This window comes from Chiloscyllium punctatum, chromosome 10 (assembly GCF_047496795.1).
Source record: "Chiloscyllium punctatum isolate Juve2018m chromosome 10, sChiPun1.3, whole genome shotgun sequence".
Classification (NCBI taxonomy): Eukaryota; Metazoa; Chordata; class Chondrichthyes; order Orectolobiformes; family Hemiscylliidae; genus Chiloscyllium; species Chiloscyllium punctatum.
In genome coordinates, this window is record NC_092748.1 from 74,541,183 (window position 1) to 74,554,122 (window position 12,940).

Here is a 12,940-nt window from a genome sequence, read left to right on the forward strand (position 1 = left end):
ACTGGCTTTTCTGCCACCCTCTGTACATTCCCCAATAAAATTTTTTAAACTTACAACACATCAATCATAAAAGTGTTGCTTTTATGAGATCCTGCTCAATGGACTTTAAACCTCTTCACACTTACGTACCTTGTTGCTTTTATGGGGACTCTTACCCCACGGGACTTTAAACCTGTACGTATCAAACTTTGTTGCTTTTATGGGGACTCTAACCCCACGGGACTTTAAACCTGTACGTACTATAATATCAATACTTTATCCACTTACTATTACTAGGACACTTGCAGTATAATGACAACAATCAATTTAGTATCTCCAATTGCAGAACTTCGATATAAACAGGTGTCTGCTCACCTTTTTATGCGGTGCATGTGTGAGTGTGGGAGTGTATTTTTATACACTCCCACACTCACACATGAACCCCCTCACAGACTTAAGACACTCTGCACTCACTACACACACACACTTTCTCACACTCACCACTCCCAACCCAGACAGACAGACACACAGAGACAAAGACCCACATGCACACATATATTTTGTGGGGTGAATTTGTACTTGCAGAGTTACATTGTACTTTGCTCAAAAACTGCATGCATTCATGTAGAACTTTGAGCTCAAAAACTGCATGAATTTATGTAAAACTCCGTTATCTCACTTTGTAGATTAGAATCAATCTACACATCATGGCATAGACAGAGAACACAGGGGGCCAACACCTTCAACATATTGTCTAGCTATCACCATTGTTGACAGCTAACCCGAGAATGCAACTTTTAAAAAAAAGGTTTTGTGATTTACACATGAAAGAAGTGAAACTTTCACTGTATTCTAACAGATGAAAGGCTTAACAGACAATCAATTTTTCAATGTTTAATTTCAGTTACACCACACTGCAAAGTTTTGCTATAAATTCTGTGTTACTATCGAGCCCTCCACTACCACCTGATGAAGGAGCGTCGCTCCGAAAGCTAGTGTGCTTCCAATTAAACCTGTTGGACTATAACCCGGTGTTGTGTGACTTTTAACTTTGTACACCCCAGTCCAAAACCGGCATCTCCAAATCATACATATTAAGCACGTTCCCGGCAAGTTCTTATTAATATGCACATCTTCGTCACACCCACAGTTTCATAACTCCCCACTTCCATATGAAGTGCTGCTTTGGCGAATGAGTTTTGACTTATTTTGCCACTTCAACTCCAACGCATCATATAACATCGTTTTAGGATTAAACTGCCCCAGGGAGACCTGGCAGTCGGTGAACTCCACAGTGAGGTTTATGAACAATCAATCCGGGACTAAAGTGCAAAGTGAGAAACAGAAACCACTCAGGTTCCGGCGCCCTCTCGACTTTACAACAGAGAAGGTTTGAATGTTCTTTAGGTAAGATCACTCTTTCTGTTACGTTTTGCTTTGATGTATGGGAGCCCAAAAAATCCGCTCAAGTTTATAGGTTTGTAAGTTAGGATAGACAGAAGTAACGCTGAAATAGTTGGTCAATATCGCAATGCGGAAGAGGTTGCAGGCTATAGGGTCCCTCAAAGTTACAGATTATTTCTCAATTGATCAATTGATCACAACAACCGCACCAGCCGAAGCAGACAGACGAAATCTCAAATCCGCCAGTGAGATAGTCAGAGATGAGTCATTCAAGGTTGAAACTGAATGGATCATGAAGAGCAACTACGGTAATGGAGTTAAGCATGTTTATACTTGGAGAAAGGAGTAATTCGATATGTAATTTGCACTTCAACAACAAATTACATTTACTAGAGCAAAACAAATAGGTCAATTCGGAGAAGCTGACCTGAATTAAAGGAAAAAAAAGAGAGGCGGTTATTCCAACACGCTTATGTCGATAAAATTGAGTTCATCCAATTCTCCAATGTCTGTATCCTGAATCACAGCAACTCATGCTGGTCTATCCCTGGCCCTTGCTTAGGTATATTAGCAGTTTGTCAGGTAAAGGCTCGATTTTAAAATTCTCATGCTGCAGCATTGACAACTGAGTAAATAAGGAGGAACCTCCAAGTTATAAACGGTTAGTAATCAGAATACACAGGTGTAAAGATATATAAAGATATATATATGTATCTAAAGATATATATGTAAAGATAAACATCTAGCTCAAACACATAAACTTCACTGTTGTAAGGAGAACAATCCTTGTTTCTCTGACACTCCAAGTAACTGAAGCTTAACTCTGGCACAGTGCCGTACTAGCAAACCTCAGCTCCACCCTAAGATGAGATGCATGTTAGGTTCGAAGGCTTTGATATCCTTCCTAAAGTGTGGAGGCAAAAATAGTTACAATAATAATTCAACTGATCCTAATATGTGTTTTATTCAGCTTGGGTACACTATATCTCTACTTATACTAAACATCCCAATTATGGTTTTAACATCATTCACAATTTGTCCTTGAACCTTCAAAGACTTGCTCATGTACACCCCAATTTGTTCCTGTGCAGCCTTTGAAATTGTATCATTTAGATTATATTCTCCCTTTCCACTTGTCCCACAATTGCCTCCTACTTGTCTAAGTTTAATTTGCTCTGCTCATTTCCCAGTCTATCAATGTATGTCCTGCTGGAATCTGCTACCACACCCCTACACACAATTCTCAATTATATTTTCTGCAAATTTTGAAATTATACTTTCTGTACCCAAGTCCAGGCATTTAGTATGTATCAAAGATACCCACTGTGAACAATTTTTTTTGTTCCAGCTGTTCTATTATCTCCCTGGTTGTTTTGGAATTAAATTTTGCCTGATAACAGTGCATGAGGTTTGCTACTTGGTTATATGTAATTGCAAGTTGGTAGTTAGATATTGTATTTCAGAAGGATCTTCAAGGTGGAGAAGAAATTAGAAAGAACAGGATGACGAATATAATCAGAGTTTAGGTTACAGAATGTTTACAGTAGAGAAACAGGTGCTGCACACAAGTCTCATGACTGAACAATGGAATAGACAACAATTGAAGAAATTGTATTGTATATCTGGAAAATGTTCCACGCCTGGGCTGGAATACTTTCTTGCTTTAAGCTGCAAAGAAGTGCGTCAAAGGTCACATGACCATAGCAAGTTGAAGAACACAGTGCATAAAGGCATTTTTCTGAAGATCTCCTTTTCATTGAAAAAAATCAAAATTGTGTACACAATAATTTGGAACTGCAGGTTACCCAGTTTGTATGGGCTATAAAGAAAAGTCTCACTCATAACAAAAAATATTTCCTCATTCTACTCAGTACCATATTAACTTATTCCTGCCCATGCATTGTATCCACAATTGTTAAAGAAATCAAATCTTTTAATGGTTATGCAAATTGTTATTGGCTTTTCATTTGATATTTATTCACCCCTGAGTTGATACTCCTTCTCTGGTTCCAAGAAATGTCACTCAGTTGGCATTAATACTCTGGACACAAACACAACCAGTTCTTGTTGATGTGTGAAAGTTGTTCAAATCCTGACTCACTGCCATCACGTGTTGTGATTTCATTGTTGACATCATACTACTTTCACATTGGAATGCCCATGACCAGTACTTTGGTGAGTGAAAGTCGCTCCTTGTTCTATGCCTCAGTGCCAATACACATCCTTTCCAGTGAGCGTGCATATGGTTTTGTACTCTGTCAATTTAGGCAAGAACTTTGCCAGGTAGTTCACAAACCCAACAAATCTTGCACTACTTTCACTTCTGTTGCTGTTGCATTTCAGTTACAGAGCTAATCTTCTCAAGATCAAACTGAAGTCCTTTTCCTGTCAATACATGAGAGAGGTACTTTAATTTAGTTATTCTGAGTTACAATCTTTTCTTGTTTATATTAAGGCTCATCTAGAGAGCTATCTCTATGAGTTTCATTTGATTCTGATCATGGTGTATGATGGCTTCTTTCACATCCACATCCATAAATGAGTAGATCATCCATGATCGCTTCCACTTTGGGAAAACGATTAATTACATCATGCTGTCCATTTGATACTCTTTCCAAGCAATGGAAATGCCCATTAACATGGGCGACCATTGTTTCCTCCCAATGGTACAGCACTATTTTAAGTACAAAGGTACGTAGATACAATCCTTACTTACAGAATAGAGAAATAAAGAAAGAGTGTTACATTACAGCGATACACAGTGTGATCATAGGTCAGAAATAAACAAAAAGTAAAGCTAAAACGACAAATCCGTTTCCTCATCAATATATTGGAAAGTTTATTCAATGGTTGGCCGGGAATTATGACATCTCTTTAAAGCTTTATTTAGATCCTTTGGACACCCTCAGCTTTCTCGGTTTTTTCACTGCTATCATGCTGCTAATCCAACCTGTAATTGTTGCATCCTTGATTATTCCTTCTCTTCCAGCTGGCTCATAACTTTGCCATTGAAATTAGAAGAAGTTACAACTCTATTTCACATTATTTTTCATCGAAGAAGCAACAGGGACTGGTATATTCAAACCTTCCTACCCTGTAGATTGAAGTAGTAGACTGCAGTTCTCATTATTCTTTGCTACTTCTTATAGTATCCAGCTCTCCTACACCTCTCAAAATCCACATAATTTTAGCTGCATACTTCTGTCATCATGTTCCATGTGGACGCTTAAATGTTTCATTTCACTAAATAGAAAACAACCACCTTAGAGATGTCATGACCATGAAAAGTCATTGCCTACAGTGTACAAATCTATTTTTTTAGACAGGTAGGTACCGTTCCATCAACTAAGCATAGAGGGATGTTGCTGTAGGAATAAAGATGAGCAAAACAAGATACCTCTGGAATTCTGAAATTGAAATTATCCGAAAAGGTTAAGGTCTTGTGAGCCCAAAGGGATTGATGACTTTCTAAAAACAAATGAAATTTACAATGACTAATGTGGGATAACATTTGATATTTTAAGACAAAAGCAGAAAACACTGGTGAAACTCAACAGGTCTGACAGTATTTGTGGGCAGAAAGCAGAGTTAACATTACTAGTCTGGTGACTTTAGCAAAATGGGGTTTCACTGGCAATACCTGTTTTTGTCTCAGGTCTCCAGCATTCCCAGTTCTTTATTTTCTTTCTCATTGTAAGACATCTCCCTTAACAAACTAAAATCAACATAGTTTGAACCATACTTCACAGACAGCAATGAAGAAATGATACCTCCATGTTACCTATCAGCTCAACTGGGTTCCCTTTTTTCTGTGCACTGCCCTTCTGGAAATGGATAACAATACAAGATTAAATCCCAACATACTACCAGCTTTCAGCAGGCTATTTTTTCCCTTCAACACCTGGTTGAATCTTCTGATACCTTTCAAAAATCATTCCACTCAACTAGATTGCCCCAGCAAGGCCTGCCTTGGTGTTTGCTTTTGCCTTAAATTCTAAAAAATCTCATTCCATTCTTTTCAAACAATAAATGACTTTTCTCAGCATTGTGCTTAGTTGTTATCACAGGAATAGATTTTCATTCTGTTCATAGAAGTAACTGCAGTTTCTCCACAAAGCTGTAATTTCTTTCTTTACTGTGTATTGGTGTTTAAGGTAGCAAGTGTAACTTGATCTTCAATAACACACTGATTATAGGTCACACTGATCTGTCTCAGGGCAGAGTTAGTATGGTTAACATCCTCCCTTCGTCCCTGTCTAGGATACACTATTTTACCTTGAATGAGAAGAGATATTGGAGTTATGATCCCAGACCAGATTGCCAAATTTTTGTCAAATCGGGCTAGGGATAAGTAAATGTTTTGCAAAAAGGAGAGAAAATGTGAAGTTCCAGGCATTATTAAGAGAATAAAACCCTGAGAGTCCACAGGTTTAAAGAAACAACAATAAATGTTCTGAGTCAAATATAGCACAGTAAAACAATCTACATTATCTATACATTCATCCAGAGTTAACATGAGGCAAAATCACAAATTGCTGGAAATGCTCAGCAGATCTGGCAGTATCTGTAGAGAGAAAGCAAAGTAATGTTTCAGGTTCAGTGACCCTTCTTCAGAACTGAATTTTCAATAATTGTTTCTTGGAACCACACTTCTCTGGATTCTTGAAAATACACTTCAGTAGCTACTGGACTGCACAACTCCAGGTTTTTTCACAGACAGCTAGCTTCAACTAGCCATATTGCCCTGGGTTTCTCCAAGCTCTAATGTTGCGCTTTGCACAGAGCAAATGCTGCTTCTAAGCTTCCTTCATCCTCATTTTCAGATGCTCTGGATTATTATTCACTATCGCTTCTCCTAATCTCCCACGGCTGCCAGGTCTTTTCCTAAACCTCAGTGCCAATTTAGCTGCACCGATTGGCTTCCAGAACCTCTGAGGCCAAGTGTTTGGAGCCACTACAGCAGTGACACTTTGGGATCAGGCCTCTTCTCCTTACTTCCAAGGACCTCACTGACCAGAATTTAAAGGTAGCAACCTCTGCTTCTGATTGCCTCCACCCAAATGATTGTTCCGTCACTTTTGAAATACTCTGAGTGACCTATTGAGCACCTGGTAACTGGCCTCTCCCTTTTTCATAGGCAAAATGGAACACTGAATTTATTGAATAATGCAATGATCACAGCTGGCTTGTTTAACCATACAAAATAGATACAAAGAAAATGGATTTCATCATATAGTTTAAAATACAGCCATAAAACACAGACTTCCACTGAGCTAACAAATTTTTTATTACAATGAAGTTTTTAAAAAATACCTTAAGATAAAAGTGAAGAAATGAGAAAGAAATAAGGGTAAACCACACAAAGAATAATATAATTGTGTAATACAGTAACAAAGATGGATATTGGATATTATAAACATGTTCAAAAGATAAGTAGATGCCCTTTTGAAAAGAAATGAAAGATTAATACGTTGATTATTTATTAATTATTTATGAGCTACATCAGTTAAGGAAATTTCTAAACCATATTGCTTAGAAAAATGAATATTGTACTTGCATTCTCATTTAGGATTTTAGGGTCATTTATCAGTTAAAGCACCCACTTGGTTTAAAATACTTGAAGGGATTGAACAGCTCTGAATGCCCGCTGTTCTTGAATACATAAGTACACTTCAGTATTTCAATGTCATCTTACATAAAAATTGGTTTTACTGAAAGCGGTGCAGCCTGAAGATAACCGAATTCTCTTCAGATCAGAAGAATGAATTTGATCCCTAAATAATTGATCCATACAGAAATGAAGGTTGTTGAGGAAGGTTTGTCGACTAGTCAGTATGGGTTGAAGTTAGGGACAGCAAAGGAACAGTCACCTCATTGGGGGTTTTTTACAGACCCCCTAATAGCAGTAGAAAGATTGAAGAACTCATAGGTGGGCAGATTCTGGAAAAATGTCATTGGTGATTTCAACTTGCCCAATATCGACTGGAACCTTCCTATGTGCAAGTGGTTTGGATGGAGCTGTTTTTGTCAGGTGTGTTCAGGAGGGTTTCCTTACTCAGTATGTAGACAGGCCAACGAGGGGAGAGGCCATTTTGGATTTGGTGCTCAGCAATGAGCCAGGACGGATGTCAGATCTCGTGGTAGGAGAACACTTTGGTGACAGTGATCACAACTGCCTCACATTTACCATAGCCTTGGAGAGGGAAAGGAGCAGGTACCGAGGTAAGATATTTAATTGGGGAAAAGGAAATTATGACGCTACCAGACAGGAGTTGGGTAATACAGACTGGGAGCAATTGTTCCACATAAAGGGCACAGCCAGTATGTGAAGACGATTTAAGAAACAGTTGTTGTGAGTGATGCATGAATTTGTTCCTCTGAGACAGGTAAGAAGGGGTAAGATTAAGGAGCCTTGGATGACGAGAACAGAGGAGCTTCTTGTCAACAGGAAGAAGGCAGCTAACGTAAGGTGGAGGAAGCAAGGATCTAGCACAGCTTTTGATGATTACAGGCTTGCTAGAAAGGAGCTCAGTAATAGACTGAGGAGAGCCAGGAGGGGGCATGAAAAAGGCTTGGCAGGAAGGATTTGGGAGACCTCGAAGGCATTTTACTCATATGTGAGGAATAAGAGAATGACCAGGGAGAAGGTAGGGCTGATCAAGGATAGCGTAGGGAACTTGTGTGTGGAGTCTGAGCAGATAGGGGAGGACCTAAATGAGATTTTTGCTTTGGTTTTCGCTAAGGAAAGTGACCTTGTTGTGAATGAGAACTTTGAGGAACTGGGATACAGGCTTGAGCAGATCAAGATTGATGAAGTTGATGTGCTGGAAATTTTGGCAAACATTAAGATTGACAAGTCCCCAGGGCCAGACCAGATTTATCCTAGGCTGCTCTGGGAAGTGAGAAAGGAGGTTGCTAAGCCACTGACTTTCCATGGGAGTCATACGGGAGGATTGGAAGGAGGCAAATGTTCCTCTTTTCAAGAAGGGTAATAGGGAAATCCCTGGCAACTACAGACCAGTCAGTCTTACGTCTGTGGTCAGCAAAGCTTTGGAAAGAATTCTGAGGTATAGGATTTATGACTATTTGGTAAAGCATAGCGTGATTAAAGGCAGTCAGCATGGCTTTGTGAGGGGCAGGGCATGCCTCACAATTCTTATTGAGTTCTTTGAGGAGGTGACAAGACAGATTGACAAAGGTTGAACAGTGGATGTGGTGTATATGGACTTCAGTTTGGCATTTGATAAGGTTCCCCATGATAGGATCATTCATAAAATCAGGAAGTATGGGATACAGGGAGATTTGGCTATCTGGATTCAGAATTGGTTAGCTGACAGAAGGCAGAGAGTGGTTGTAGATGGAAAGTATTCTTCCTGGAGGTCAGTGTTGAGTGGGGTCCTGCAGGGCTCTGTTCTTGGACCTCTGCTCTTTGTAGTTTTTATAAACGACTTGGGTGAGGTGGTTGAGGAGTGGTTGAGTAAATTTGCAGATGACACAAAGGTTGGAGGTGGCATTGATAGTATTGAGGGCTATTGCATGCTGCAGCCTTTATGTGGAACAATTTGCAGAAATGGCAAATGGAGTTCAACCTAGAAAAATGCGAAGTGATGCATTTTGTAAGGTCGAACCTGAATGCTGAATATAGGATTAAAGACAGGATTCTTGGCAGTGTGGAGGAACAGAGGGATCTTGATGTGCAAGGACATAGATCCCTCAAAGTTGCCACCCAAGTGGATAGGGTTGTTAAGAAAGCATATGGTGTTTTGGCTTTCATCAACAGGAGGATCGGGTTTAAGAGTCGCAATGTTTTGCTAAGCTCTACAAGTCCCTGGTGAGACCACACTTAGAATATTGTGTCCAGTTCTGGTCGCCCTTCTATCGGAAAGATACAGAGGCTTTGCAGAGGGTGCAAAGAAGGTTTACCAGGATGCTGCCTGGACTGGAGGGCTTGCCTTATGAAGAGAGGTTGAATAAGCTCGGACTTTTCTCTCTGGAGATATGGAGGAAGAGAGGTGACCTGATCGAGGTGTACAAAATAATGAAAGGAATAGATAGAGTCAATAGCCAGAGATGCTTCCCCAGGGCAGGATTGACTGGTATGAGGGGTTCATAGTTTTAAGCTATTAGGAGAAAGTTATAGAGGGGACGTTAGAAAAAGGTTCTTTATGCAGAGAGTTGTGAATGCATGGAATGTGTTGCCATCAGTGGTGGTGGAAGCACAGTCATTTGGGACATTTAAGCGACTGCTGGACATGCATGTAGATAGTAGTGAATTGAGGGGTGCGTAGGTTAGGTTATTTTATTTTACATTAGGATTAACTCTTGGCGCAACATCATAGGCCAAAGGACCTGTTCTGTGCTATACTTTTCTATGTTCTATGTTCTAAGAATGTTTCAACATTTCAATCAGATTCAAGTCATATTCAAACCTGTACTAACTTGTATTTTCAATTTAATCTGATTACCTATTATAACCATTGAATGTAGACATGGCTCTAGGCAACAGAAAGAATCTCATCTTTCCTCTGCACTCCATGCCTGCCTGAAGATGTCTTCCAGATTCAGAACATCAACATTACTGAACTCTGCCTTGGTGTAAATTATTAAAAGCAGATGTTAGCTTCTACAGTAGTTACAAAGATGTATCTCTGCAGAAAATTTGGTGTGGAGGAATTAGGTTAAGACCTATAAGTTATCAAACCCATCTACGTGCTAGTCAGAATGGAAATAACAGGATATTTCAAATGACTATGTGAGATACACATGCTGGGGAGATGGTGCCAAGGGGCAGGGTTTCAGATTCTGAAGCTATTGGGACTGATTCTTCAGGGGAAGGGGAGAGAACCAGTACAAACTAGACAGTTTGCACCTGGGCAGGGCCAGAGCTGATGTCCTGGGGGTATATTCACTCACATGTTTGTGGAAGGTTTAAACTAAAATGGCAAGGGATGGAAACCAAAACATGTAGACAGTAGAGAGGAAAACAATGGCAAGAACAAAAGATAAAATCAGAAATTAGAAATGTGATAGGTGGAGAGCAAAAACCATTGAATAAAAATGCATGAACAGGCCTAAAAATGCTAAGATGACAAGACTAAAGGCTTTTTAAAAATTTTATTAGCAGAATATTTGCAATAAATTGGATGAAAACAGATACAAACAGATATGGTATCGTTAGGATTACAGAGACATGGGTGCAGGGTGACTAGGGATTGGAACTGATTAACCAGCGAGTGTTTGGTTTTTAGAAAGATAGACAAAGGAAAAAGAAGTGGGGTAGCATTTCTGGTTGGGAATACTTTAACACAATAGTGAGGAAGAATAAAAATGGATAGAGCTGAGAAACACCTTGGGAGGAAAATGATAATGGGGGTTGTATATAGTCTCCATTGTATTCATTGCTCATAATGTGGTCTCCTTTACATGGGAGAGGAGATGAAGAGCAGACCGGCTGACTTCTTTGCAGAACATGAACACCTCATTAACTGCTTTGGAACCTTGCACCATTCTGGACTCAATATCGACTTCAATAATTTTAGGGCCTGAACACCTTCTCTCATCTCCTGACACAATTACATGGCCTGCTACCACAAACAATCCTTCAGCCACTCTCGATTTCCATTAGCAGCTATTCATTCTCCCAGGCTGACCTCTACCTATTCCCAAATGTTTGTCTCTCTGTCTCTGGGCTACATCTCCACCCCTTTCCCTACCCCATATTCAGCTTATATACTAACCGTTTCCAAGCTAAAATAAGTTCTAAGAAAGGTAATTGGACTGAAATGTCAGCTCTGCTTTCTATCCACAGATGTTGCCAGACCTGCTGAGTTTTTCCAGCAATTTTTCATTTTGTTTCTGATTTCTAGATTTTTTTTGTTTATAATAGAACTCTTTATTGAAATGAAGAATGGCATTGTTGATTCTGAGACTAAGGGCCTGAATTTAAATAAAGGAAACTGTGATGGCATAAGGCACAAATTGGATATGATAAGTTGGGGAGCATTGTTTAAAGGGTTAATAGGAAATGGGCAATAACAATTATTTAAAGAGTGCATGAAAGAACTGCAAGAATTTTTCATTCCAGTCAGGCATAAAAATAGAACAGGAGAAGTGACCATGGCTAACAAGTAGAATTAGGCTTGGTATTAAATACGAGGAAAGGAGATACACATGGGCCAAAAGATCTGAGGATTGGGGGCAGATTAGATTCCATCAAAGGAAGATAAAGAGATTGATTAAGAGGGAAAATAAAGTACAAGAGTGAACTTGTGAAGATCTATTATAAAAGCTTCTATATGCATGTGAAGAGAAAAGATCAGTGATGACAAATGTCGGTCACTTACAAACAAGGAGCATTCTGATCGGGAACAAAGAGATGAAAGACTAATTAAATACATATTTTGGTTCTGTCTTCACAAAGGAGGATTAAAAATAATGTTCCCAAAAAGTTGGGGAACAATGAATGAGAGAAACTGAAGGAATTCAGTATTAGTGGAGGAATGGTGTTGGGAAAATTAATGGAATTAAAAGCCAATAAATCCCTGGAGTTTAATAAGATGCATTCCTCAGTGCCTAAGAAAGTATCATTAGGAATAATGGACGTATTGATGGTTATCTTTCAAGATTCAGTAGATTCTGGAACAATTTCTATAGATTGGAGGACAGCTAATAAAACCCTACTATTTAAAAAAAAATAAAGTAGAGAGTAACAGGGAATTATAGACCAGCTAGTTTAACATCGGTAGGAGAGAAAATGCTACAATCCATTGTAAAAGATTTAGTAGCAGATCATTTGGAAACCAGTGGACAGGATTGGACAGAGTCAGCTTGGATTGATGAGAGGAAAATCATACTAAAGAAATCTATTGGAATTCTTCATGGATGTAGCTAGTAAATTTCATTAGAGGGAACTAGTGAATATAGTTTCCTAGAACTTTCAGATGGTTTTCAATAAGATCCCACGTAAAAGATTAGTATGAAAACTGAAAGTGTATGTGATTGGGGGTAGTGTACTGACATGGATAGAGAACTATCTGGCAGAAAAGAAATGATCAGTTGGAGTAAATAGGCCATTTTCTGAGCAGTAGCCAGTGACCACTGGGGTCCAATAGGATTAGTGCTTGGGCCCCAGCTATTCAAAACATATATTAATAATAGGGGGGGGGGGGGGGGGGGGGGGGGAGGGGGGGGGGGGGGGGGAGGGGGGGGGGGGGGGGGGGGGAACTAAACATAATATCGCCAAGCTTGCAGACAACTCAAAACTGGATGGGAGGGTAAACTGTAAGAAAGATGCAGAGAGACTGCTGTGTGATTTGGACAAATTGAGTGAGTGAGCAATTGCATGGCAGGTGAAGTATAATGTGGATAAATGTAAGGCTATCCATTTTAGTAGTAAAAGCAAGAAGGCTAATTGTTACCTGAATGGCAATTAAGTTGAAATAGGGAGTTGTATTTCAACCTAAATGCCAGTCGCTGAAAGTAATCATGGACGAGTAGCAATTGGTGAAATAGTCAGCTGGTAGGTTGAGGCTTTGAGTACAAGAGCAGGGATGTCTTG

General features: G+C 39.4%; 1 protein-coding gene across 4 annotated transcripts in view; it reads left to right on the plus strand.

The window, feature by feature from the left end:
* Nucleotides 1-1,158: 1,158 nt before the first annotated feature.
* LOC140482294 (dehydrogenase/reductase SDR family member 9-like) overlaps nt 1,159-12,940 on the plus strand; it is a 31,416-nt gene continuing 19,634 nt past the window's right edge. For 2 of the 4 annotated variants that reach the window (XM_072579531.1, XM_072579532.1), the window contains exon 1: nt 1,592-1,691. In XM_072579531.1, the coding sequence (XP_072435632.1) occupies nt 1,676-1,691 (16 nt within the window). In that variant the 5' untranslated portion in view covers nt 1,592-1,675. Of the gene's footprint in view, nt 1,387-1,591; nt 1,692-6,396; nt 6,410-12,940 lie in introns of those variants that run through there. The other 2 variants (XM_072579533.1, XM_072579534.1) reach the window with 2 other exon arrangements.